At 39.1% G+C, this 26,900-nt stretch overlaps 1 protein-coding gene across 4 annotated transcripts in view; it reads left to right on the forward strand.

Annotated features, from left to right (window-relative positions):
* LOC100754252 (disco-interacting protein 2 homolog C) overlaps window positions 1-26,900 on the forward strand; it is a 391,750-nt gene that overhangs the window by 303,676 nt on the left and 61,174 nt on the right. For 2 of the 4 annotated variants that reach the window (XM_027405065.2, XM_027405067.2), the window contains 7 exons: window positions 72-211; window positions 4,915-5,051; window positions 6,776-6,984; window positions 15,210-15,324; window positions 16,902-17,103; window positions 22,546-22,667; window positions 25,873-25,953. In XM_027405065.2, the coding sequence (XP_027260866.1) occupies window positions 72-211; window positions 4,915-5,051; window positions 6,776-6,984; window positions 15,210-15,324; window positions 16,902-17,103; window positions 22,546-22,667; window positions 25,873-25,953 (1,006 nt within the window). The remainder of the gene's footprint in view (window positions 1-71; window positions 212-4,914; window positions 5,052-6,775; window positions 6,985-15,209; window positions 15,325-16,901; window positions 17,104-22,545; window positions 22,668-25,872; window positions 25,954-26,900) is intronic. The other 2 variants (XM_027405066.2, XM_027405068.1) reach the window with 1 other exon arrangement.

Here is a 26,900-nt window from a genome sequence, read left to right on the forward strand (position 1 = left end):
TGAAAATGTGCACATCTAAAGGTAGAATGGTTTGTTTGTTTGCACATACTCAGCTAAAACTACCCTTTTAGGCCCACAGATGACAGCAACCAGCCACCAGGGCGGGGTGTGCTATCCATGCATGGGCTGACCTATGGTGTGATACGAGTGGATTCAGAGGAGAAGCTGTCCGTGCTCACAGTGCAGGATGTCGGCCTTGTCATGCCTGGAGGTAAGTACAACTCTGGGGTGCTCTTAGTTTGAGTTTTTATTGTTGCAGTAAAGCATGACTATACACAGCTTGGGAATGCAAGGTTTTATTTGGCTTATCTATTCTGGGTTACATTCCAATTAGGGAGGCCAAGGCAGGAACTCAAACAGGGCAGGAACTGATGCAGAGAGGCTAAGTGAGTGCTGCCTATTGTCTTGCTCCCTAGGCTTACTCAATCTGCTTTCTTATAGAAACCAGGACCACCAGCCCAGAGGTGCCCTAACCACAATGGCCTGGGCCCTCCCACATCAATCAATGATTCAGAAAATGCCCTGCCGCCTTGCCTACAGCTGAATCTTACTGAGACATCTTAATTGAGGTTCCCTCCTTTCAGATGACTGTAGCTTATGTCAAGTTGGCATAGAACCAGCCAGCACAGGTATGAAGTAGGCAGTCCTAGCATGGCCTCCTGACTCATCAGGAGGTATATGCTTTTTGAGCACAGGTTAGCATCTTGAGTTCAACACTGAAACTCCTAATATTTGGATGTTTGTGGTTGATCTTCAGACACCAAAAGCAATGTTCTCTCTCCCAAGAAAAGAAAACCAAAAATATTCATGGCTGATGAAGGACATCTATCCTCTGGAACCCTTTTCTCCAGGAAGGCATTATGGACTAACTCTGTACCCCCACACTGGTCCTTAGCTGCTGTCTTTTTTGCAATCCAGGCCCCCTCTTCAATCAGCCTGATTGATACCTCAGCCCAAGCTGGACACCAAAGCTCTGCCTTATAGGAGGTTTTGAGTAGTATGTATGAAACCTGAGAAATGAGAGTTTTTGTTATTTGTGAAGCTATTGTTTAGCATGAAAGCAGTATAGGGAGTAATTTGATTGAAAAAATACTACTGTGTCATACCCCTACCTTCCTCTCTAGCCCCTCCTGCCCCTCACATAATGTGCTTTTGTGCTTCTGAGTCATATACTAGACTAAAGCCCATGTTCTTATTTGTTGAATGTTGTTCCTATCTCACAGGGCCACACATCAGCATATTTGTCCTCAATTTCTGTCTTCCAACATGGAGCCACATTTCTGTCTCAGAGTTCCTGTGCAGAATCTAGGCTTCCTTCTTTGAAGTCCCTCCAAGCTCCTTCACACAATACAGTGGCAAGTCCATACATGAAAGCACTCATTGTTGTGTGTCTAGTTATACTACATAACCATATATAACCTGTTACGATAAATCTTTCTGCCAAAAGCCGCCTGAGCCCCACTGCCACATGTGAGCTTTACGCCAGCTGCCCGCCTGAGTTAGGGCCCAAATGAATACACAGAAACTTGTATTAGGTGCAATGCTGCTTGGCCAATGACTAGGATTCCTCATCTGTTAGCTCAGTCTTAATTATCATAAATCTATATATTTTATAAGACTTATCAGATGCCTTATTGGCGTCCTTCCTTGCCAGTGGATCACATTGTGCTGCTGGAGGAGGAAGGGGGAAAGGGACCCTTCCTGTTTCTCCTTCGCTTAAATATGAGTCTCCTTTCTATGTCACTTCCTGCTTTGATCACCACTTCTCTACTACATTTCCCAGAATCCTCTTTGACTCCTAGTCCTGTCTAACTTCCTGTCTCATTGGCCAAACAGTATTTTATTTAACAATCAATAAGATAAACATACACAGTACATTCCCCATCAATAACCAGTTATCTTCTCATGGGATCTTGGATGGGATCTGAGTGCTGGGACAAAACCTAGTGGATAAAAGGCCACATTGCCCTCATGAATCACACAGAGAGAGATTTTTCACATTGCCTCTCTATAATAATTAAGTGTGCAGGAGATGGCGTTTTAGTTTGCCTAGTTCAAAGCATAACAGAAATAAAGCCTGGCTCTTGTGCTCCTAATTCTCTATAGCTTTCTAACTGTTTCCATTCAGCCTGGTGTCATGAAAGCTCTTTTAGAGTCAGAGCAACTTAGGACTCTAAACTCCAAATTCAGGCTGTCCCAGACTCATTGCCCACTTCCCAGGGTTAGCCAGACCATCTAGCTTTGTTGCTTTATCTCTTTACAAAGTCAAGCAAACTAGTTTTTTGAGCAAATAGATTCCCATGCTGAAGGCATCAAAAGATTCAGGTGGCATAACAATGAAGAATCTTTCCACTCAAGTTACCTACAGCATCACAGGTTTCTTTTCAGAAATTTCTACTCAGAAATACTCCATAGTATAGTATCATATCAAAGAAACACACTCCACATCCATGTCTACTTGTATTTTGTCTTTCTTGAATTTGGGCATTTTAAATACAATGATAGGATATAATACACCACGGTTTGTGTCTTATGTTCATTTGTTAGCACATAAAGAATCTGCTTCTTTGCATGCAGTTCAGTATTGCACAGTTTGAATGCATAATAATATATACCTTCCACAGTTGGGGGAGTTGTACTCTTTGTTGTATTCTGATGTGAAGGACCACATCTGATCTTCACTCTACAAGGGTATGGGAGTATAATAATAATAAAAAAAACTCAGAAATGAAGTATTTCTTTTTTACTGTTTTTAAGAATGCATATATATATATGTATATATGCTGTTTTGTATGTATATATGCTGTTTTGATTAAATCTACCCCCATTCCTTCCTCTGGAATTCCTTCCATATGCCTCCAATTCTCTCCCCCTCCCACTTACTCCCAACTTCATGTGCTCTTTCTCTTTAAATTTTTGTATGTGTATTAGTGTTTTGCCTGCATGTGTGTCTGTGTACCATATGTGTGCTTGATGCCCAGGGAAGTTAGAAATGGATGTTGGGTCTCTTGGAATTACAGATGGTTGTGAACTATCATGTGGATACAGAGAATCAAATCTGGGTCATCCCTAAGAGTAGCTAGTGCTCTTAACTGAGCCATCTTTCCAGTTACCTTTTTTTAAAAACCCACTGATTCCACTTAGTGCTGCCTGTATGTACATGGGTATAGGGTCATCATGAGCAGCCTTTTAGGGACTGTATTCTTGAAGAAAAACCCTCTCTTCCTCCTGCATCAGCTATCAGTTACCAATAGCTTCTCAGCTAGGGGCAGAACTTTATAAGTCTCTTCCCCTATCCATACTGGGATTTTGGCTGGCTCAATCTTAGTTGTAGGTCTTGTGTTTGCTTCAAGGGCAGCAAGCCCACATCATTTTGATTATATTCAATTGTTACCAGAAAGCCTGTAAGAACTCATACTCCTGGCAGTGATAGGTGCTAATCCCACTTTCTTTCTGCCTTTCCAATCAGACTTCTTAATATTTTATAGTCTGATTAGACATTTTGGTCTACTTTTGGTTTTTGTTTAATTGTGTTTTCTGCTACTAGAAATTGAATCCACACCCTCATACATTAGGCTAGCATTCTACCACTGAGCTGCCTCCCCAGCCTTTCTTGTACATTTTGGTATTTTGTTTCTTGAGACAGATGAGGTCTTTATACATAGCCTTTGATGTCCTGTAACTCTATGTAGACTAGGCTGGCTTTGAACTTGCTGAGATTTGCCTGCCTCTGCCACTTGAGTGCTGGCATTAAAGGTCTTTATCACTATGTCTGGCCCTTTCCTGTACATTTTATTTTAAGGCAAGGTCTTACTAACTTCACTAGACTGACCTTGAACTCACTTGCTACAAGACTCTGCTTTTAGATGTAGTTTGAATGTATATTTTTCTTATTGTGAGTCAGTTTAGCTTTTCATGTTTCTGTTGATTCTATTTCTTAGATGTAATGTCAGCCTCTGGAGGATGTAGAATTTCTAAACACTCAACTGTTACTGGCTGTAAACATGACTTACCTACAACACTAGTCCCGTTTCCCTAGTCAGGCTTATGGTTTATAGTTGTGGTAGGTCGGATGCTGAAGTCACATAAGCATCAAGTAAGTGTGTGAGTCACAGCTTAATGAGAATTTAACATTGGCAAATGTGTGCTTAAAAGGCTGACGTGGGGAGAGCTCAGTGGGTAAAGTGTTTACTGTACAAGCATGATGATCAGAGTTTGCATCCCCAAAACCCCTTTTAAAATCTGCCACAGCAGTGTAATCCTGGTACAGGGAGATGTTGATGGTAGGAACAAGTAAACCCATGGAACTCACTGGCCAGGTAACAAAGCTGAAATACTGAGCTCCAGGTTCAGTAGGAGACCCTACTTCTGGCCTTGACATGAGTGTGCATGAACACATAGACTGAGTGCCAAAACATTAAGTGGTATTCTCTGAAGGATTATGTTCAACAGGTAGTTTAAACCAAAGGATAAGATTTATGTAGGACCCTGGAGACTAAATTCTGCTTCCAACCTAGAGAAGTAATGGAAGACTTGAGAACAGATAGCTGTGCAGGTTCATTTTCAGAACTGAAGATGTGCTTTGGAACTTTCACCTGTTCTTCTGGTACATGTGTAGAGAATGACTCTGACACATTCCTAAACATCACCTCATACATAAATGGCACACTTAATTTCTCTTTAAATATAATGTTTATATTAAAGTCATTAAAATGATTGATATAATAATGAAATCTGACAGTTTGCTGCAACATGGAAATTTACAACTCTTAGAGAAATGAGCACCTGGACATTATTGGAATTTTATTCAAGGTGGTATTTCCATTCATTTGTATCCCTATTGGTAGTCATGGAGTTATTAATTTGCCTCCTTTTTGCTCATGCTCTCCTTGTGCTTTTTTACTTTGCTTTTAGCCATCATGTGTTCTGTGAAGCCAGATGGGATTCCTCAGTTGTGCAGGACAGATGAAATTGGGGAGCTCTGTGTCTGTGCAGTTGCCACAGGAACATCATATTATGGTCTCTCTGGCATGACCAAGAACACCTTTGAGGTAGGTTGATGGATGAATTCCTTTCTTCAGTTCTTTCTCTGGCTCTGGTCTCTAACAGCTTTGCCAGGTATTCAGAAACAGACAAGAAACTTACTAAGATGATGATTTTTCAAAAGAGCATTCTAGTTAAATTGGTGACTTTTTTCATACAATATTTTTTGGTTTTGATAATTGTGTTATCAGCATTATTCTGACCTTTTAGCCAGTGTCCAGGAAGAATAAGCAGTTTCTTTAAAATGGGGTTTTTGTTTGTTGTTTTTCTAATCTGGCGAGTGATAAAAAAGCACATATGTGATAGGAGAATATGTGCATAGGGGTGTGGATAAATGTTCTCACTCAGGAAGTCAGGAGGCTATTCTGCACAATCTTGTAGCATAGTAGACTTGGTTAGATGTGAACTTAGGAGAACCTGATTTCAGTAGTACAGTGAGTATATAAGGTATGTAGTGACAGATCATGGGTATAGATATACATTAGTGTGTGGATATGTGTTATGTGTGTGTACACATATGGGATATGTATACAATTTGTGGTATACTCATGTGTGACTGTCTGGTGTACACAGATAACCTGCTTTGTGTAGATGGTGAACCCGGTGAACAGAGATATGAAAAGAATTAAGTTCACAGGTTCAGGTGTCTTGTACTGTATCACAGTATTCTTAGAAGTTTCTTCTTTTCTCCTATGGTATGTAGCCTTAGGATTGACACAGTTTTTCACTGATTCATGTGTAGAACAGATTATTCATTCCAAAATGTTCAATCTCAGAATGAATATACATGTGAATATGAACTCAGATCTCTAAAAACTCTGTAACTGGAGATGAGTGTATGATCTAAGTAAAACTTTCCTTTTCTATGTGATTATCATCAAGGTTGAAGGAAACAAGATTTGTATTTTGTACCAGCTGTACTTTCTCTACATTTACTTTTACAGTGTGCTTTCAATAAGGAAAAGAAACATTTTAGTGAATAGAGATCAGCTACTGCCAATATGTGTTATTTAAAAAATGTACCTTGAGTCTTCATTAATCATTTTCACCTGGTATCTTAAGCATCATGCAATGATTTCTGGCTGCTGCATGACTGGGTGCTCAGAGCCTGTGAGAAGGGCTTCCTGTAGCCACTGCACATCACCCAGACATGCAGAAGCAACAGAACTTTGCTGAACCTATGGTGAACATGAAAGGGAAATAATGTGTCCATGTACATTAGTTACTAACAAAAGCTACTTTAGGGGAAGAGTTTATTTTGTTTATAGTTTGAGAGTGTAATCCATCATGGTGGGTAAGCCATGCTGGCAGGAATGTGAGATAAGTTATTCAATTACACCCACAGTCAGAAAGCACCAAGAGATGATTGTTGGTGTATAGCTTTCTTTATATTCAGTCTAAGCCCTCAGCCCATGGAATAGTATCATCCACATTGAGACTGGATCTTCCCTCAGGGTAAAGCTCTCTGCTATGACCAGAGTTGTGTCTCCTAGGTGATTCAAAATCTAGTCTTGCTAATCACAAAGAAGAAATATCACACCATGTTTGTAGACTGTCAAACAGAGTCACCATGACCTCATGCTGACAGTTATTAGAGGCAGGGAAGTAAATCTGCTCTCTCTCTCTCTCTCTCTCTCTCTCTCTCTCTCTCTCTCTCTCTCTCTCTCTCTCTCTCTCTCTCTCTCGACTATAGACCCTTGGAGTTGGCCTAATTACTGCCTTGTTCCCCTAGGTATTTCCCATGACGAGCTCTGGGGCTCCGATCAGTGAATATCCATTCATAAGGACAGGTTTGCTGGGATTTGTTGGTCCTGGGGGCCTGGTCTTTGTAGTGGGTAAGATGGACGGTCTGATGGTAGTCAGTGGACGAAGACACAATGCTGATGACATCGTAGCCACAGCCTTGGCTGTAGAGCCCATGAAGTTTGTCTACAGAGGAAGGTTAGTGGTACTTGTGTGCTAATTAAATACTTAATTTGGTATAATTGGTTTTCCTAGTTAGAGTTACTCTTACTGTGATGAAACACCATGATGAAAAGCAATTTGAAGATGAAAAAGTTTATTTGGCTTACTCTTTCACATTACTGTTCATCATTGATGGAAGTCAGGACAAGAAGTCAAGCAGAGCTAGAACCTGGAGGCAGGATCTGATACAGAGGCCTTGGAGGAGTGCTGCTTAGTGGGTTTGCTGCTGCTGCCTTTTGCTTTCTTTTCTTCTTCTCTCATACATTATGTCCTGTCTGCAGTTTCCTTCTACTCATCCCAACCCCCCCCCCATCACCTCCCCTCTCCTTCAGATCTAGTCCTTCTCCATTTCCCTTCGAAAAAAACAAAAAAAGCAGGCCTCCCAGGGATATCAACCAAATAAGGCTTAAGAAGTTACAATAAGACTAGGCACAAAACCTCATATCAAAGCTGGACAAAGTAGGAAGGAAAGAGTCCCAAGAGAGGGAAAAGAGTCAGAGACACCCCCCAACTCCTTCTGTTAGGAATCCCACAAAAGTACCAAGTACTCAAACATAATGTGTATTCAGAGGACCTAGCTTAGTGTTTGTCTGAACAACCTTTCCATTGGTTAGAATGGGGTATTGAAGTCACTCACTATCAATGTGTTAGGTTCAATGTGTGATTTAAGCTTTTTAGCTTTTTTTTTTTTTTTTTTTTTTGGTTTTTTGAGACAGGGTTTCTCTGTGTAGCTTTGGAGCCTATCCTGGCAGTTGCTCTGGAGACCAGGCTGGCCTCAAACTCACAGAGATCCACCTGCCTCTGCCTCCTGAGTGCTGGGATTAAAGGTGTGTGCCACCAATGCCTGGCGATTTAAGCTTTTGAAGGTTTTCTTTTATATGTGGATTTGCTTGCTTTGGAGCATAGATGCTAAGAATTGAAAGATCACCTGGCATAGTGGCTCACGCCTTTAATCCCAGCATTTGGCAGGCAGAAGCAGGTGAATCTTTGTGAGTTCAAGGATAGCTGGGGCTACATAGGGAAACCTTGTCTCAAATAGCAAAACAAAAAATAGAAAGATCATTTTAGATTTTTCCTTTGTGTATGAAGTGTCCTTCCCATGTCTTTTGATTAATGTTGGTTTAAAGTCTATTTTGTTAGATATTAGAATGGCTACATGAGCTTGTTTCGTAGATCCATTAGCTTAGGAAATCTTTTCTATCTCTTTACTCTGAGGTTATAAGTCTCTCTTTGATGTTGAGCAGTGTTTCATGTATGAAGCAGAAGGATGGATACTGTTTTCACACCCATTCTGTTAGTCTGCTTTTTTTTTATTATTGGGGAAATGAGTGTGTTGATATTGAGAGATATCAATGACTAATGATAGTTAATTCCTGTTATTTTGGTGGTGGTGGTGATGGTTCGTGGTAGGTGTGTGTGTGTGTGTGTGTGTGTGTGTGTGTGTGTGTGTGTGTCCCTTGCTTTGGTTTTGGTGGTATGAGATTATTTCCTGTGTTTTTCTGGGTGTAGTTAACCTCCTTGGGTTGGAGTTTTCCTTTTAGTACCATCTGAAGGGCAGAATTGTAGCTGCATATTGTTTAAATTTGACTTTATTGTGGTGGAATATCTTGTTTTTCCCTTTAGGGTAATTGAAGGCTTTGCTGGGTATGGTAGTCTGGGCTGCCATCTCTGGTCTCTTAGAGTCTTCAAGACAGGCTCTTCTGGCCTTTAGAGTCTTCATTGAAAAGTCAGGTGTAATTCTAATAGATCTGCCTTTATATGTTAATTGGCTTTTTCCCTTGCAGCTTTTAATATTCTTTCTTTGTTCCATGTTTAGTGTTTTGACTATTATGTGGCAAGGGGACTTTCTTTTCTGGTCCAATCTATTTGATGTTCTGTAAGCATCTTATACCTTTATATGCATGTCCTTTGGGTTAGGAAATCTTCTTTGATTTTATTAAAACAAAACTTTCTGGAACTTTGAGCTGGGATTCTTTTCTTCCTTCTATTCCTATCATTCTTAGGTTTGTTTTTTTCATAGTGTCCCAGATTTCCTGAATGTTTTTGTGTCAGGAATTTTTTAGATTCAATATATTCTTTGACCAATGTATGAATTTCTTCTATCATATCTTCTGTGCCTGAGATTTTCTCTTCCACCTCTTGTATTCTGTTGGTGATGCTTGCATCTGTAATTCTTGTTTGCTTACCCTGATTTTCCATCTCTTGGATTCTTTTATTTTCTCGTTTCATTGTTGTTTCTATTTTCATTTTTCAGGTCTTGAACAGTTTTGTTTCCTTCAACTGTTTTTTATTTGCTTACTTTAAGGGATTCATTCATTTCCTCTTTAAGGAACTCTATCATCTTCATGAAGTTGGTTTTAAGGTTGTTTTCTTGTGCTTCAGCTGTGTTGGGATACTCAGGATAACTATAGTAGGATAACTGATTTCTGGTGGTGACTTATTGGACTGGCTGTTGTTGGTTGTGTTCTTACACTAGTGGCTAGGCATCTGGGTTTGGGGTGATTACAGGTCTTGGTGCTGATTTCTGAGTTTTTCTTTGTTGGATGAGTTTTTTTATTCCTTGGTTTCTGTTTCTTCTCTCGTCTTCTGGCCCCAGTAGCTGTGGTTGAGTAGAGGATCTCCACTTGACTTGGGAACTGAACTTCTGATGGCCAGGATGGTCTCTGGTTGGTGGGGGGGATTGGATTTCCACCAAGTTGGGGGCTGGAGTTCTGGCAGCTGGGATGTGGCCTCAGGAGTTCTGGTGGTGGTCATGGCCTCTGGTGGAACAGGTGATTTCTGCTGGTGTTGTGGGTAGATATGTAGTAATGAAGAAAGCACAGGTGGTTGGAGGTAGGCTGGACAGTCACTGAGGGACTGAGACCAGTGTGGGAAAGGGCTTACCTGGAGTTGGGGTAGTTGGCATGGCTTCTGGTGGAGCAGGGGTCTTCCAACTGGTTTGCTTCTTATGGCTTGTACAGACTGCTTTTTTTTTATTTTATACAATTCAAGACTACTAGCTCAGGGGTGGCCCCACTCACAATGGGCTGGAGGTCTCCCATATCAGTCACTAATTTAGAAAATGCCCTACAGGCTTGCCTACAACTTGATCTTAATAAAAGCATTTTCTCCATTGAGGCTCTCTTTCTGGTGACTCTAGCTTGTGTCAAATTCACATAAAGCTAAGCCAGCACAGTTGAATAGGGCTTAAAGGTTGCAAAAATTCCTTAGATTTATTTGGACTCAGTTTCCTTTTAAATCAAATTGAAGCATTTAGACTCAGTGACCACTGAGGTATTATTAAGTTGTGATTCCTCAAGAACTAACCTAAATTCATTGAGACACTCAATAACTTAATATCTTGAAAAAAATCTATAATGAACAGCCATGCAAGTCCAAGATACCCAGAAATAACAGTAAGTCATAATTTATGTTAAAAAAAAGTGCCTGTTTGTGTGTTTCAGTGCCCCATGGTTCTCTTCCGTCCTACCTACCTACTTTTCCTGACACATAGCAGGCACTCAGCCAATGTTAGTTTGGATCTTTTCTTGTAGCTCCTTAACTTTCTGGTGTTTTAGAAGAAATCAGAATCTCCTCTAGATGTGATTTCAGTTTAGCACACTTAATAATTTATAGGTGTATGGCTGTACTATTGCCACCTATGAATTATCTTTAAAACTAGAACCAGGAGTCACAGACAAGCTGTGATTGCCCACACAAGACCTGCACAAGCTAGTTTAAAATTCCAGCATGGAATAGGAAGGTTTCCTGAGGTGCTAGGCTTAGCTGAGGAGCTATTGGCAGCTGTTGGCTAGCTGCTGAGAGTGGCAGGTTCAGTTTTCTTTTGGGAAGGAGTATACACTGGCAGGTTTTAGTGAATGACCCAATACCTGTGTATATATGGGTAGCACTAATTAGCCTCAGCTGATTATATTTTAAAAAATGAAATGATGTTAGAAGACAGATGTGTTGTGGGTGAGGAAGGGAGTTGGAGAGTAGAATGGTGGATATGAGCAAGATACATTGTATACAGACATGAAATTTTCAAAGAATTTAAAAAAAAATCCTTGGGAAAACAAGAAACTGAAAAACACGACTTGTATTAAAAACACGACTTGTATTCGGATTTTTCTTTTTTGCTGCCAGAACTCAAATAATGACACAGAAACTTAGTATTAATTATGAAAGCTTGGCCTTAGCTTAGGCTTGTCCCACCAGTTCTTATAACTTAAATTAACCTGTTTCTATTAATCAATGTTTTAACATGCGGCTTTTTATTTACCTTTATTTCATTCTGTATATCTGACTCCTTCTGTGTCTCCTTGGTGTCTCTCTGGTATAATTTGCACACCTAGATTCCTCTTCCTCTTCTTCTTCCTTTTTCTCCCTAGAAATCCTGCCTGTCCTCCTTGCCCAGCTATCAGGCATTCAGCTCTTTATTACCACAGCTCTTTATTACCCTAGTCACAACAATACATTTTCACATGGTATTCAGATATACATTTCCCCATTTTGTCTAAATAAAAAGAAAAGACTTTAACATACAAAAACTATATACAGTAAGAACAATTATCAGGTACTGTCTAAATAAAAAGGAAGGGTTTTTAACTTTAACATAGTAAAACTATATACAGTAAGAACAATTATCAGGTAAGAATTACACTTATAATATCCAGTCCATTTGTATTTGACAAATTCAGAGAAATTACCCCCATTTTATCCTATTTTGGTGAGTCCAAAATTTTATACCTAAATTATTACCATCCTAAAAGTATCTTTTTTATACCTAAAACCATCTTCTTAGATAAACAACTTAAGCTTTCATGTATCTCTTTTGTGAGTTTCTTGTCTGAATTTGGTAACAAAGAAAATGGTATAACTATCTAGTCTTCAACTCTGAACAGAGACCCAAAAAGGGCATAATATTCTTGAATAAACAGAGCAAGCAACTTCCAAAACTATAGAAATGACAAAGACATCTGGCTACCTGGTTCTTCAGTAATACTTTGTCATTTATCTTTGGCCCACAGGATTAGATTGTCTTACAGACTTTTCTGTGAAGGAGGAATTTTGAAGGAGTGTCTGCCTTTTCTTGGCCAAGTTCAGCAGTCACCTTCTTTTGTGTTCTGTTTGTTCAATTTGGATAGTCTAATGTTAGCAGTTGAAGCAAGGGCAGTTTCTTGCCCAAATGGCTATCCTTGACACATTGAAAGCAACTCTATCCATATGGAGGTTCTTTGATGTCCACCATCCTTTTTTGTTTTTGGAAGTAAATTGGTGCTTCCAGGAACAGACATGTCTCACTATCATGAAAAACCTTATATTATTAAAACATATTGAATGCTATAGTCTATAGGTTTCTGAAATGTTTGAAGACCACGTATCTAACATGTCTTTATTTAACTTTGAAAACATACCTAACATGACTATAATTTTGATTATTATAAATGACTACTAACTTGTATTATTTAATTATACATTAAACTTTTAAATGAACTGTATAGGTACAATACCTTAAGCAAGAGTAGAAACATATATACAGTATAACAAAAATAACCTTAAATCTGTATCAATATGCAAAAATACATACCAATGTAAAATATTTGTGACTAGTAGTTGCTTTTTTAGTTTGAAAGTAGATTCATTAACCTACTGTTTTATCCTGTCATTTCTATATTCCCCCTTTTTCTTTTTAGAATGAGATCCCTGAATCTCATTTCCTTTATTTAGTTTCCTCCTTGATCATGACCAATAACAACTTGTAGCCAACCCCCCTAAATGATGGTAAACATCCATAATCCACTGAATGATCAAAAACCTCCCACCTTACCTCTTGGGAATGTGGTATCATGTGCTTTAGACTGCTTCTGATTGTCTGGGCGTGACAGTATTTTTGGTGGACTCTGAGAAAATTGGGATGATGGTCAACACCTAGCTGTATTATTTTTTTGTTTAGTCTCTTGTGTGGTGGGAAAGTGTAGAGCTTACTGAAGACTTGGCTAGATAGTCTGTGAGGCTGGACCTTGTTGAGCTAGCAGCTTTCAAGTTGTTCTGGATGCAGAATTTTGAGGAAACTGCAACAGAGGCATTCCAAGAGGCTGGATTACCTGGACTATTTGTCTTTATTGGTGTCTGGTCCTTTTTTTCTGAAAACGTATAAACTTTTAAAGGTAACATATATCTGCACTAACAGAAGTATGGAATGTGCAGTGTGTACAAGTCAGTTAAAGATGATTTTTTTTAAATGTTTGAGTGGGTAGAAAGCATTTGTTTACTCTTCTTAAGTTTGGGCTGTGTAACCAAACCACTATCCATGCCATATGAAAGGATAACATGCAGTAATAAGTCATGAGGACTCTGTAGCCAAAAGGATTTATCATGTCTCATCCAGCCTTAAAGCTGTTTCCGCAGTAGAGAGATCAGCATATAAGTCATCTGTTCTGTAGTCTTTCTTGGTTTCTTCTTTTATGTCTGTAGCCAAGATTTTCATGAGGTTGCTCCCAATCAAATCTGATCTTCATTAATTTTGAAGAGAACCATAACTTTTTGTTTTCTGTGGAAGCAAAGGCCTCTCCCACAACAAAACATATTTTCTGACTTCCATTTTGAAGTTAAGACATTCTTAAAATATATAGGTTGGTTTAACTTAGCAATTTCTATAATCCAATGTCTCTCATTTTTGTACAGTAACATTTAAAAAATTCAAAGTCAACAAAGTACCATATAGGATTAAGACATACTGTGTATTTCTCATCTTTTCATTTCTCATCTTTACATGGTTTATTTGTTTATATTACTTTACTCTCTCTTTAAAGACATTATTTTAAAACTATTTTCTATGACTGTCTATACCCACTTTTTACTGTATCTGTTTAAAGGTTTTTCTTAGTCTGGATTGCTTTATTGTGCACATGGTGCTGGTTGGCTCAAGCAATGGGAGGGAGCCGCATATCTGTATGCAGTGGCCTGCCTAAGAGACTGCCAACTAGAAAGCCACATCTGGCTTTGTGTTTTCATGTTTGGTCGGAAATACATGACCCTACATTGGAGATACTGCCATATATAAGGAATCTTTCTCTGTCTCCCCATCCAGCTCTCAAATAGTAGCATGGAGACTTATTATTATTTATGAAAGCTTGAACTCTGGCCTGGGCTTGTTTTCAACTAGCTCTTATAACTTAAATTAACCCATATTTTTATTAATCTGCATTCTACCACATGACTTTTACCTCAATCCCATTCTGGGTGTCTTGACTTGTTTCACATCTGGCTAGCTCTACATCTGGCTGTTGTCTCTTACATGCCTGGATTCATCTCAATTTTTCTTTCTCTGTCTGGAAGTCCTACCTGTCTTTCCTGCTTAGCTGTTGGCCATTTAGCTCTTTATTAAACCAATCAGAAGGCACCTTAGGCAGAAACACATTTTTACAGTGTAAACAAATATTCCACAACAGGAAACCTATTTTTTTAAAGGGGAAGTGTGCCGTAGACATCTTCAGTTGCTACAGTTTTATGCTAACCATATAAAACAGAAGAATTTGAGCAAAGAATCATTATTTGCAAACAAACTTTTCTGCTGCTAGGGAAAGGACTACTTTACTCAAGACTGATACTGGACTCCAAATACTGGACATTCTGCTAATCATACATAAACTCATTCTCTAGTCATAGCCAGTTGAGTTACCCCTGCTAAAAAAATTACATGCAAAAAAAAGTCATAAGATTGTAAGTTTGGAGCCAGGCGTTGGTGGCTCACATCTTTAATCCCAGAACTAGGGAGGCAGAGGCAGGTGGATCTCTGTGAGTTGAGACCAGCCTGGACTACAATAGCTAGTTTTAGGACAGCCTCCAAAGCCACAGAGAAATCCTGTCTCAGGAAAAAAAAAAAAAAAAGATTGTAAGTTTGTTTACCATTTTATTTGTTTACCATTTTATTTTGGGCTTTATCTGTAGCTATTTTGACTGCATATTGGGTACACCTGTAACCTCATCTCCAAACCTTAAGGAGATGGCAAACAGTATCCTAGTATTAGGTGTGCATTGCTTCCCCTGTCCCCCAAACTTTTCTCACATTACTTCATGTGTGGGAGTCTGGGACTAGTCTGCATTTGTGAAGGAATCCTGAGATTTGTGTAATTAATCTTGATTAAAAGTCCTTAATGCTGTAGGAGTCTTTGGAAGCAGGTCTCTATACTCACCATAGGTTCCCTCTGTCTCTGCAGGATAGCTGTGTTCTCTGTGACTGTCCTTCATGATGAAAGGATAGTGATTGTGGCTGAGCAGAGGCCGGACTCCACAGAGGAAGACAGTTTTCAGTGGATGAGCAGAGTACTCCAGGTAGTATGGCTGTGTCTTAAAGCTTTCAAGTAGTTCCTGCTTTTTCATTCACCAAGGAATTGTGGCTCAACCTTTGTCAATCATTCCTTTGCCCATATGTCCATCTTCTATTGTTTAAACTGCCTGATTGGAAATTCTATGCCATATCCAGAGACAAACTGAACAGATCAAGGGCAGAAGTCAGGAACTGCAAAACTGCTTCTTAGTAGTTATATTGGAGGACAACAAGCAGGTGTTGTTACAATCATGATAATATATGCTCTTTTCTTCAGACTCACCTTTTAAATTATTTATGGTTTTCCAATAGCCCTCTGTGAAATTATACAACCTTTTTTATTGTAGTGAAAAAAATCTCTTCCTTTGGCTTTTGTACACCCAGAGCAATGTCCATACCATGCATACTGTTGTAATGTATATTGTGTAATAGACAGAGGGTTTTTTATAATTTTAATTTTTATTGAAAATAGTTTTTTTCATACAGTATATTCTGATCATGATTCTCCTTCCCACAGCTTTTCCCAGATCCTCCTACCTCTCCACACACCCAAATCTACATCCTTTGTTTCTCTCATTAGAAAACAGACAACTAAACACAAGCACACATACACACACACAAGGAGAGGGAGACAGAGACAGAGACAGAGACAGAGACTGACTGACGAGGACAAAAACAAACAGAAGCCAAAAAAAAAAAAATGCATGCAGACAGAGATACACATACTTGCACACATTAAACTTCCATAAAAACACAAAATTGGAAAGCATAATACATAAGCAAAATACCTTTATGGTTAAAAAAAATGCCCAGCAAAGCATTATGAGACAAAACCCTACAAAAAATACCATTGAGCTTATTTTGTGTTGGCTATCTACTGCTAAGCATGGGGCCTTACAATTAAATGTAGTTTATATATCAAGTAAGACTCCATTAGAGAAAAAGAATTTTTCTTTTGTGACTAATTTTTCCTTTATGGGCATTTGTATAGACAAGGTTTTTGTGCATGCAGTTATTTACAAAGGCTAGGTATATTGACTCATTCCTGTAATTCCAGCATTTCAGAGGTTGAGGCAGGAGGATTGCCACTAGTTAAAGATCAGCCTAGGCTATAGTATGTATGGCTATGTCTCAATTAAAAAAAAAATAAGAACTCAAAATGGAGAGGATAGGAGATACAGCTCTGTGGGTCAAGTACTTGCTGTGTATGCATAAGGACCTGGGTTCAATCCCCAGATGCCATGTAAAAAAGCCAGGCACAGTGATGTGGTCTTGTGATCATATTGACAGAAAGGCAGAGATAAGCAGATCCTTGGGGTCTCACTGTCCAACCAGCCTAGTCTAATTGGCAAATATCTTTCTTGAACAAGATAAATAAACAAAAGTAGGCAGCACTTAAAAACCAATACCAGTGGTTGTCCTCTGGCCTCTACACACTTACACACACACACACACACACACACACACACACACACACACACATTCTATACCCCCATACACAAACAAAAACCTAAGTAATACACTGTACTATTTCTGTTTATAGATCCTATTTTAATATTACTATATATTTCTTATTTTTCAGGCAATTGACAGTATACATCAAGTTGGAGTTTATTGCCTGGCCTTGGTACCAGCAAATACTCTTCCCAAAACTCCACTTGGTGGCATCCATTTGTCCGAAACAAAGCAGCTTTTCCTGGAGGGTTCCCTCCACCCCTGCAATGTCCTGATGTGTCCACATACCTGTGTCACAAATTTACCTAAACCTCGGCAGAAGCAGCCAGGTATGCCCTATAGCCCTACATGGTCTGACATAGCTTTGAGTGGACTCTGTAAGCTGTGTCCTATCAATAGCAGGCTTGGGAGGGGCTACATCTGAGAACCCTGGTAATCTCTGCACTCATATTCTCCACATGATGCACACTCCAGGCAGTACATTCTCCTCACAAGATATCTTTGCACTTCAATGGCTGAGATGTAGCAGCTCTGCTGAAACAGTGTAGTCTACTCAAGTAGTTTGTACAGAGCATGTGGATAAGAAGAGACATGCAGCCTTCTCATTGGATATCACTTCTAGGGGATTGGTAATGTGCAGAGTCACCTGTTGGTAGCCCTAGACTACCATAAACCCCTTAGGTAGGTTCTTTGTGTACAGTTTCTAGGTAATTCACCCTTACACGTTTATTGTGGCTATTTAGGAGTGAAAGTGATAGGTTACAGGATAACACTTTGAAACCTGAGGTATTCTGTTTATTTCTGACTGAGAGGTGAGGTACTCTGTGCCTCAACATTACCCACCTTCCACTCCCTGTTTCTTAAGCCTAGCTTGGGGTCTTTTACTGCCACCTGTTAAAGAATGATATTCTTGGGCAGAAGTCTTTAGCAAGTCATTCTATAGGTTCCTGAATACGTGCAACCTACTTCTGACGATCCCATCCTGGGTGCTCTTCAAAGGTGACCAGGTCTTGAGGGTGCAGACTCCTGCACATCTCCAGGACATAGGTCTGGCAATGAGACAGGTTGGCAACCTTCTCAAATTCAAAGATCAAGAATGTAAAGCTTGAAGAAAAGTGTTGGCCAAACATACAGCTAGCTGAGGACTTGAATCCATGCCTTCAGATTGTGAACTCCTTGCTTTTATTATCTCTACATCTTGGGGATGTTTTGTGTGGTAGGCTGTGTGGAATTTATGCAGCTGAGGAGTGTGATCTCCCCTAGTGTAACCATGCTTAAGTGTAACCATGCTTCATATGCAAAAGAGCATATGAAGTGGGGGTTTTCTGTTTTATTGGTTTTCTTCAAGATACATTGTATTAACTTTTCTTGTTGCTATCTAATATCACTGTTCTCTCCCTTCCCCCTCCCCTCTCTTCCCATCTCTTTCTCAGATGGGGTCTTGGTATGTAGCCCAGTCTGGCCTTAAATTTAGAATTCTCCTGTCTCAGTCTCCGAAGTGCCAGATTACAGATGTGTACCACCACACCTGAATTTTTTTCTGTCTCTATTTTTTTCTTATGTTCTAGATCTCCTCTGTTTCTTTTCTCCTGGAATATATATTTTTTCTCACTGTTCTTGGGCTATATGATTTCTAAAGTAAATGTTGAGCTGTAGCTGACTAAAGTATCCACTTCTCTAAATTGTTTACATATAAATAATGCTTTAACAGGCAAACCTGGAAAAGATAGGAATCACTGCCCTCCAGAGGGCATCACAGAAGAATGGAAAGCAGCCTCTGTTATCCCATACTGTCTGAGAACATAAATAGCACTGGAAATGATATAGTGCTTGCTTTTTGTATGCATGTTGGTACTATAGTATTAAGGTTTCATGCTTCTGTCAATACTCACTAATGTGACTTCAGTACCATATTGAAGGTGTCTAGATCATCTTTTCTATCATTTTGATGGCTTCAGTGGTGGGAGGAATGGCCCTAGTGACCCTACTAGCAGTAGTTCCACAGCAAAGTCTGCCAGTTCAACACCACATGAAGCCTCGATAGCTATTTGTTATTTAGAAAATAATTTGCAAGTAAATAACTTCATTTTCTAAATATATGGTGAGGGAATTAAAGTAAATGATTCCAAACGCCCTTTTGAAGAAATATTTAAAATTATACTGAACTGGTATGCTACTGGCAACCAGAGCAAACACTGTCCGTAGCCAAATATAAGTGAGCTGCAAATATGACTCTTAAAATACAGATTCATAGACAACAAAATTGGGTTTTTTCTATGGTCAAGTATTTATTCAGTTAGTAGTAGTGTGTAATGTTATTAAAAACCTGAGCACAGAAGTATTGAAAGACCTTTAAACCATTGTAGAAACTAGCAACAATTCTACAGCAGTTACCAAAAAAGACCCAAGTCCACAGCTACAGTTTGTCTCAGGATGTTCCATCATAATAGCTAAAGAACATGAAGTAGAAATATGCAGAGGGTCCAACACAAGAATGGAAAGATGTTGCTTGTTTTTCAGAATTGTGTGTCCTACTGGTGTCTCAAATAAAAATTTACATTTTGTGTCAACTGGTCAAGCATTGTTTGGTCAGAATTTAAGAATACTGGTGATATTCTTGCTGGCTTGCAAAAACACAAATATGAATGAAAACACAAGAGAGTAATCATGAATCTCAAGCACACACTTTTTGGGGTGTATCTCAATTTGATGCTTTTAGATTATGGAACAGTAATTCATTGTAAGAACATTTCATATATACCCAGCACACAACAGGGAGGACTATCGTAAGTTCCTGCTGAGATATAAAGAAATGCAGCAACAAAACTTGGAGTTTCCAAGCACCATTTGGGGAAACTAAGTCATAATTGTATGTGTGGTGATATATTGCTTTTACAAATAAAGCTTGTCTGAAGACCAGAGGATGGAGATTGCTACTAGCTAACCATAGAGGTCTGGAGGTCTGTACAGACAGACAGGAAGTGAGATGGTTGGGCAGAAACAGGAAATGGTATGGCTGAGCAGAGAGAGGATATAAGTGGGAAGAAACAGGAACTCACACTCCTTTTCTCCGGGAAGCTAATGAGCTAAAGGTGGCCTTGGCTTACTCCTCCTTCTCTGATCTGTCAGCATGTTCCTATATATCTGATTTTGGGTTTTCATTATTTAGATCAATTAAGAACTCCATTTATATGTATGTGAGGAGAAAGTGGCACAAGGTCCCATACTCCACCTTGAGAGAACACATGTAGAAGTAAATTAGTGAGATACCAAAGTCACCCAAAGTAAGATATTGTACGGACCCTGTGTGTCTAATCAAAATAATGTTAACTTATGATGGAGTTAAATTTAGATAGTGTATCTTGCCAGGCCTGAGTCACCAAGAAGAGAGCATTAAGATACATCATTAACAAATAGTAAAGGTAGAAAGCAAATGGCTAATGAATGAGGATTCAGCTCCAGGAGAGATTAATGTTCTTGCATTAAAACAGTTCATCCATGAACTTCTCCCACAGCCATCACTCCATTCATCCAGCAAGCAGAGCATTACCAGATTTGAGTTTTGTTTTGTTAAATGTGAAAAAAAAAAAAGATTTCTCTTTCATAGTACTTCAGTAAGAACCAAGAAAAGGAATTTACTCTGCACACAGATACCATATGGGGAAACTGGTAAATGCTTTAAGCTGAGTATTTGAAACAGTCTGACCTCATACCAAAGGCACTAGCAATTAGAACCCCCAAAGTCTGTCAAAGATTCATCTTCTCTGAATTTCAACCCACCTTAAAGCACCCCACCTTCTCCCAAGCAGCTATGAGAAACTGAGTATTTTCTGGCAAACTAAATTGAGCATGTCTGAGGAGAAGTGGCCATGTGACCCTGTGCTCAACTGGGATAGTCTGGAGTGCCTTGTGATCTGAGTGAGCATTCTAAAGGTTTTCAAGGGGAAGTCAGAATAATGGTCATTGTTGTCATGGTTACTGGTCCATTCTGTGTCTTGTTCTCTGCCTCTATATCCATTGATGTGAATTTCATCATTTTATTTTATATGTCCCATGATCTCCTGGTTAAGCTGCAGGACACTCTCAGCTCTTTGTGTATAGTAAATAATGCATATGTCTTGATTGATACACATAGAACTTAACCGTCAGACATTTAAGTAGCAATTTGACTTACCAGTTGCCAACTTAAATTTCATCAAACCAGAAGTTAAATACAAATTGATTATGCTACCTTTGTTATTTTATGCTGTGATGCTTTTCCTGTTTGTGTTTTTTCTGTGGTGTGTTTTGTATGCATATTCACATGTGTGGGTACACTTGTGTGTGCTTGTATGTGAAGGCTCAAGGTTTGATGTGACGTGTTTTTAATCATTCTCCACCTAATACACTGAGGGAGCGACTCTTACTGAATACAGAGCTTGTTGATTTAGCTAATCTGTCTAGCCAGATTATTCAAAGATGTCTCTGCCTCTTTAACTGCCTCCTATGCACTGAGTTTTTTGTGAGTTCTGGGAGTTTGAACTCTACTACTCACACTTGCATAGTAAGTCCCTTACCCCCAATCTATCTTCTCAGTCTTTATAGTGTAATTATTTTATTAAATATCTTTTTCTCTCCCTTCTCCTCCATACCTCCCCCATTACACACACACACACACACACACACACACACACACACACACACACACACACACGGGGAGGGGTGGTAGTCTAGAATGTCTAACATTTCCCTATTAAATATATATTCCTTGGTTTGTATATATGCACTTAATGAAAAAATGTGATTAAATAGCATGTTAGGATTTCTAACAGTGAAAAATTTTAATTTCTGCAGTTTATTCAGAATTTCTGGGCCAGCAAAATGGCTCAGTGAGTAAAGTACTTGGTGCCAGTCGTGAACCTGATTTCACTTCCCCTAGGACGGACATGATGGAAGGAGAGAACTGACTAGCAAGTTGTCCTCTAACCTCTACAATCATACCATGGCATGAGTGCATGCACGTGCACAAGTAAATAAATGTAATAAATTTTTTTTTACAAAAAATATTTTTAAGAGAAACTTCCTTCTAATTGAAAAAGTGAAGGTATCAGAAATGTGTGGTGGTTCTCTTCAAACTGCTGTCTTAAACTAGAGAAAGAATGTTCATTGAGCTTGTTAACAGTGGAGTGAAAAAAGAAAAACATTTCATTTTAGTGTGGCTTCTGGGTTCACTCTTTACATTTCATTTAAGGACTGATGGAACACCTCAAACCTCACTGGTCAGTAAAATATACAAATAAGTGATTCTCTATCATGCCCTTTCATGAGTATCTCTGAATCTATCCCAAGAGGTAAATGTACTATAATTTTCTTAGTTTGAGTCATCCCTATAATAGGTCATAATAGCAGAAAACAAGAGGTATAATCCAGAAGTCTTTCTTAGTGAAGTGTGTTTTATATCCTGTGTTTATCCTCCGTACCACTTTTACAATCACATCTGAATATGCACCATCACCTGTTGGGTTAATGCTAGACAGTAGAAGCATCAGCCATGGGGTGCTAACAGGTTCTCTATGTGTTGAAAACATCACTCCTGTGTAACCTCATTCAGATTTGTTCATTTTGACCAGCACATACACATCAATGATTTCTTTGCTGTCTCTTATAATAAGAGTGATTTGAATCTGGGTCTTACAAAGTTTTTTCCCTAGGTTAATTCATTATTAATTAAGAGTTATGTTAAAAATAATTTTACTTATATCTTTAAGGTTATTCTTCTCTTTTTTTCCCAGAAATTGGCCCTGCCTCTGTGATGGTGGGAAACCTGGTGTCTGGAAAGAGGATTGCCCAGGCTAGTGGCAGAGACCTGGGTCAAATAGAGGACAATGACCAGGCCCGGAAGGTGAGAACCGAGGTCAGAGCTCAAATTATTCTCTTGACTCTAGAGCTGTGTTAACTATTTGTAGAACCACAGAGTGACTGTCTTGAGTCCCCACTATGTCAGTTCCATATCTATTACTGATTTCGCATCTTTGATGATACTATCCTGCTTTACAATAGAGATTCATAGTCTTGTAGAAGAGAATGTTACAGGGTACACGAGGCTTTAGGAAATTGCATCAAGGCACAGAAATGAAGAAGAGACATCATCAACATGGGCAAGACTGTGGCAAATGTTAGAAAATCATTGATCTTCACCACTTGTTTCTATGTAGCCCCTACCAGCCCTGATGTGAAGCCTACACTGCCTCACAGTGGCCTTGGTGCACAGTCTTTCAGAGTTTAACAGTTAACCTCCTTACTGCAGCTTAAAGAGCAAATATCTAGCTCTTCCTCACCCACACAGCAAAGCTCATAACTTGTCTATGTATTTCTGAGTCCCATTGTAACACTTCATATGGTGGGAAATTACCAAAACCGAGTCAGGCAGTAATATAAGGGTATTTAATAGGGAAAAGCCTTACTTACGAGCGACCTAGCCAGCCGGCGTGGCAGCAGTCTGTATGCAAGCCCAAAAGAGAAACTGAAAGCAAAAACGAAGTCACCCTACGTCCCCTGACCACGCCCTCGCAAGCTTTCGAGGGTGTGGTCAGGCACACCTGTAGCCAGTCCCTAAGTAGGCATGGCTACAGCTTCCCCTACAATTACCCTTTTAGTCTAAAAGAGGATTAAAACTTAACAGTTTAAAGTATCCAAAATTAACAATCATAAAGGTAAAATATAAGGAGATACAACAATCTGCTTATGTCACATCCTAACTATCTATTTTAACTAAACCCTAAAGTCATCTGAAAGAGGTGGCCAAGCCTGAACACCTCCTTCCAATCCCAACCATAAACAATAGGAAGCTATCCCTAACTAGGTATATACACTATCCTAAGTGACAACAATGGGGAAAGGGGCCGTAGCATCCTCCGAGTTACTTCCTGGTGAAATGGGACGATGATAGTCATGTGGGGTCCTGTAGGAAGAATATATTAGTGTAGTAAAAGTCTTGAATGGATTGTATCCAGTCCATGTTAGATGGGATTGGCTTGATAGAAGATCTCGCTTGAAATCCTCAACTTGATTGAAGTCAGTATCCGAAGCTTTGTCCGGAGTGTCAGTTGAAATGGAGCAAGTTGGATCCAGTGCAGTCGAGGAGGTGTGGCTCATTTTCTTTCCAGGGTGTCCAGGGATTGCTGTCAGGCAGGTCAATCTCTTTTTAAAGAAAGAAAAGGGGAATGAATACTTTATTGATACAACTTTAAGGTCAATTATGTGATATGTATATGTCTCCTCTTGTGTAGGTATTGTGTTTATACAGATCTTTTACCTATAATAGTCAGAACTTACAATTAGGTTAGTTAGGTTTTCTAGATTTACAGAGATATATTTGAGATGGTTAGATATTCTTCAAACCTTTCAAAGGCCTACAGAAATATGGCATTTAAATGGTTTAGGGTTTTTCTTGGCAGTGAGACACAACTGCTCCTGGCACATCAATTACATCAGAAAGGAGGATGGGCATCGAAGAAACTCATTATGGACTTTGCTTTCAACATGGCAAGATTAGTCATTTGGGCAAGAAACTGCTCTTGCCGGACTGTTTGTTGCTGTATAAACTGGACATATAGGACCCACAAAAAAATGACTGCTAAACTTACAAAACAAGACAGTACTAAAGGGTTCCTGTTGAAATGGAGAAGTGTGCTAGACACACTGTGGCCTATAGGCTGAAGATGGATGCCCCAACGTTACAGAGGAACTTTGGGTGACTGTCCAGGTAGCGAGATGTCTCTGTCAATTCTAGAGTTTATATATAGTATCCTTCTGTGGTCTTTGATGGAGTTGAAGACAGATAGTTATGGTTATAGTTTTCTTCAGTTATTATAAAAGATAAGTTACCCTTCTTTTTATTTAGACAGAAAAGAGGAGATGATGGGGAATGTACTGTGTATGTTTATCTTATTGATTGTTAAATAAAATACTGTTTGGCCAATGAGACAGCAAGTAGACGGGACTAGGAGTCAAAGAGGATTCTGGGAAATGTAGTAGAAAAGTGCTGATCCAGGCAGGAAGTGACATAGCAAGGAGACTCATATTTAAGCGAAGGAGAAACAGGAAGGGCCCCATTTTTTCCCCTCCTGCTCCAGTTGCAAGATGTGATCTCAGCAAGGAGGGACGCCAATAAGGTGTCCGATAAGATAAGTCCTATAAAATATATAGGTTTATGATAGTTAAGACTGAGTTAACAGGTGAGAAGTCCTAGTCATTGGCCAAACAGCTTTGTACCTAATACAAGTTTCTGTATATTCATTTGGGCCTAACTTGGGCAGGCAGCTGGTATAAAGCTTACACGTGGTGGTGGGGCTCAGTGGCTTTTGGCAGAAAGATTTATCGTAACAACTTCATTTCTGAAAATGCTTAGGACTCCCTGTTTCCCACAGCCCAAAGATAGGCCCATTCAGTGTGGCATATTAAGGGATGTGACGAAATTGTGTAAATACTGCCAGTATAATAACATACAGCAATTTGTTCATCAAAAGAACTTGACCATCACACTCCCCTCATGTAATACATTTCTATTAATAAAAGGTTTATGGTGTTATATGGATATTTCCTTTATCTTCATGTGAATTGGGGCTGTCCTTTTTATTATAGACTAAATCAATAATATCTATTTAGCAATCTATGTATGCAATGCAATTTAATAACACCAGAGAAATTGGTACTCTACAATCACATATTTAATAGAAGTTTTTTTAAAGTAAGCTAGATTATATTCTTTCCCTGCATATCACATAAATCAGCATCACATCTCTTAGCTGATCTTACCTATAAGGGGGATAGCTCTCTTCTCTCTTGGGCTGACTTGTAGAGACCTTGCTTAACCAAGGGTACTATAGCAGTCCTTGGAGCTGTCAGTCTGAGTCAGTTGCATTGAATTATAAATGGCTACAGGGGAAAAGCTGAGCATTTGCTGGTTCTAATGACATATTTGTTTGACTTTTTCTTAAATGTGCCTTTTGCCTCTGTGTAGGAAAGCATGCACTCAAACAATTTATTTTTACTTAAATATACATATTTCCTATCCCAGACTCCAGTGGCATAATTCTAACATCCTTGTGTCATTCCAGTTCCTGTTCCTCTCAGAGGTCTTACAGTGGAGAGCGCAGACCACCCCAGACCACCTGCTATATACACTGCTCAATTGTCGGGTAGGCTCCAGAGCATCAGAGCTCTCATATTTCCTAATTACTTACTTTAGTAGTCTGAACTTTTCCCTGAAAGGTTACCTCCTTTTATAACATTCCCAGAGACTTCTTTTTCCTGTTTCTGTGGTAAAATACTCTAACATAAGCAACATATGGGGGAAAGGATTTATTTCTGCTCAGAGGTTACAGTTCACATTATGAAGAAAGTCACAGTGTCTGGAGCTTGAACCAGCAAATCACACTGCATCGGCAGTCAAGAAGCAGAGAGCTAAGCAAAAAATGCACACTTCTCAGTGCTCTCACTTCCTCTTCAGTATTTCCCAGCCAAAACAGAGAGGTTAATGATGTCTACAGAAGAGAACTAATTCAGTTGCAGGAGATAGTTATATTCTTATTCTTATTACAAACCAATTTGTTTACATATAAATATGTGTTAGTTGCAGGTTCTAGGGAATGAAAACTGTTTCTATAGTTTCTGTTTAAATTTCACATTAGGAAATCAAACTGTTCTTCCTTAAAAGCACTTAGAAGTGAGACCTTAAATATAGGAGGAAATGTTAACAGTGGAAGTTACATGTAAAGACATAGTTTTGTTTTTTTGTTTGTTTTTAGCTTATATTTATGCTATAGAACTGCAGCTTGATAAACAGGCCATGATGTAGGACTTCCTGGTGGATACAGTTACATGCAAGTCAGTATATCTGCAGCTGTTTAATATTCCTTATTATCAAAGTCTTGAGTTTTCAAAAGTTTGATTTCTACTTATCAGGTGTTGGAGTGTGATCTGAGTTCCTCTGAATATATGTACTTGTACATGCCTCACCTTACTCTGTCATAAAGGTCCTTCTTAGCTTGAAATTACCCTTTGTGGCATTAGCCATGGTAGTTCATCATATGCTATATCTGCTCAAGACCTATCCAAGGAGTGCCCTTGTAGACAGGGAAGAGCA

The sequence above is a fragment of the Cricetulus griseus genome, chromosome 3 (assembly GCF_003668045.3).
Source record: "Cricetulus griseus strain 17A/GY chromosome 3, alternate assembly CriGri-PICRH-1.0, whole genome shotgun sequence".
Taxonomy (NCBI): Eukaryota; Metazoa; Chordata; class Mammalia; order Rodentia; family Cricetidae; genus Cricetulus; species Cricetulus griseus.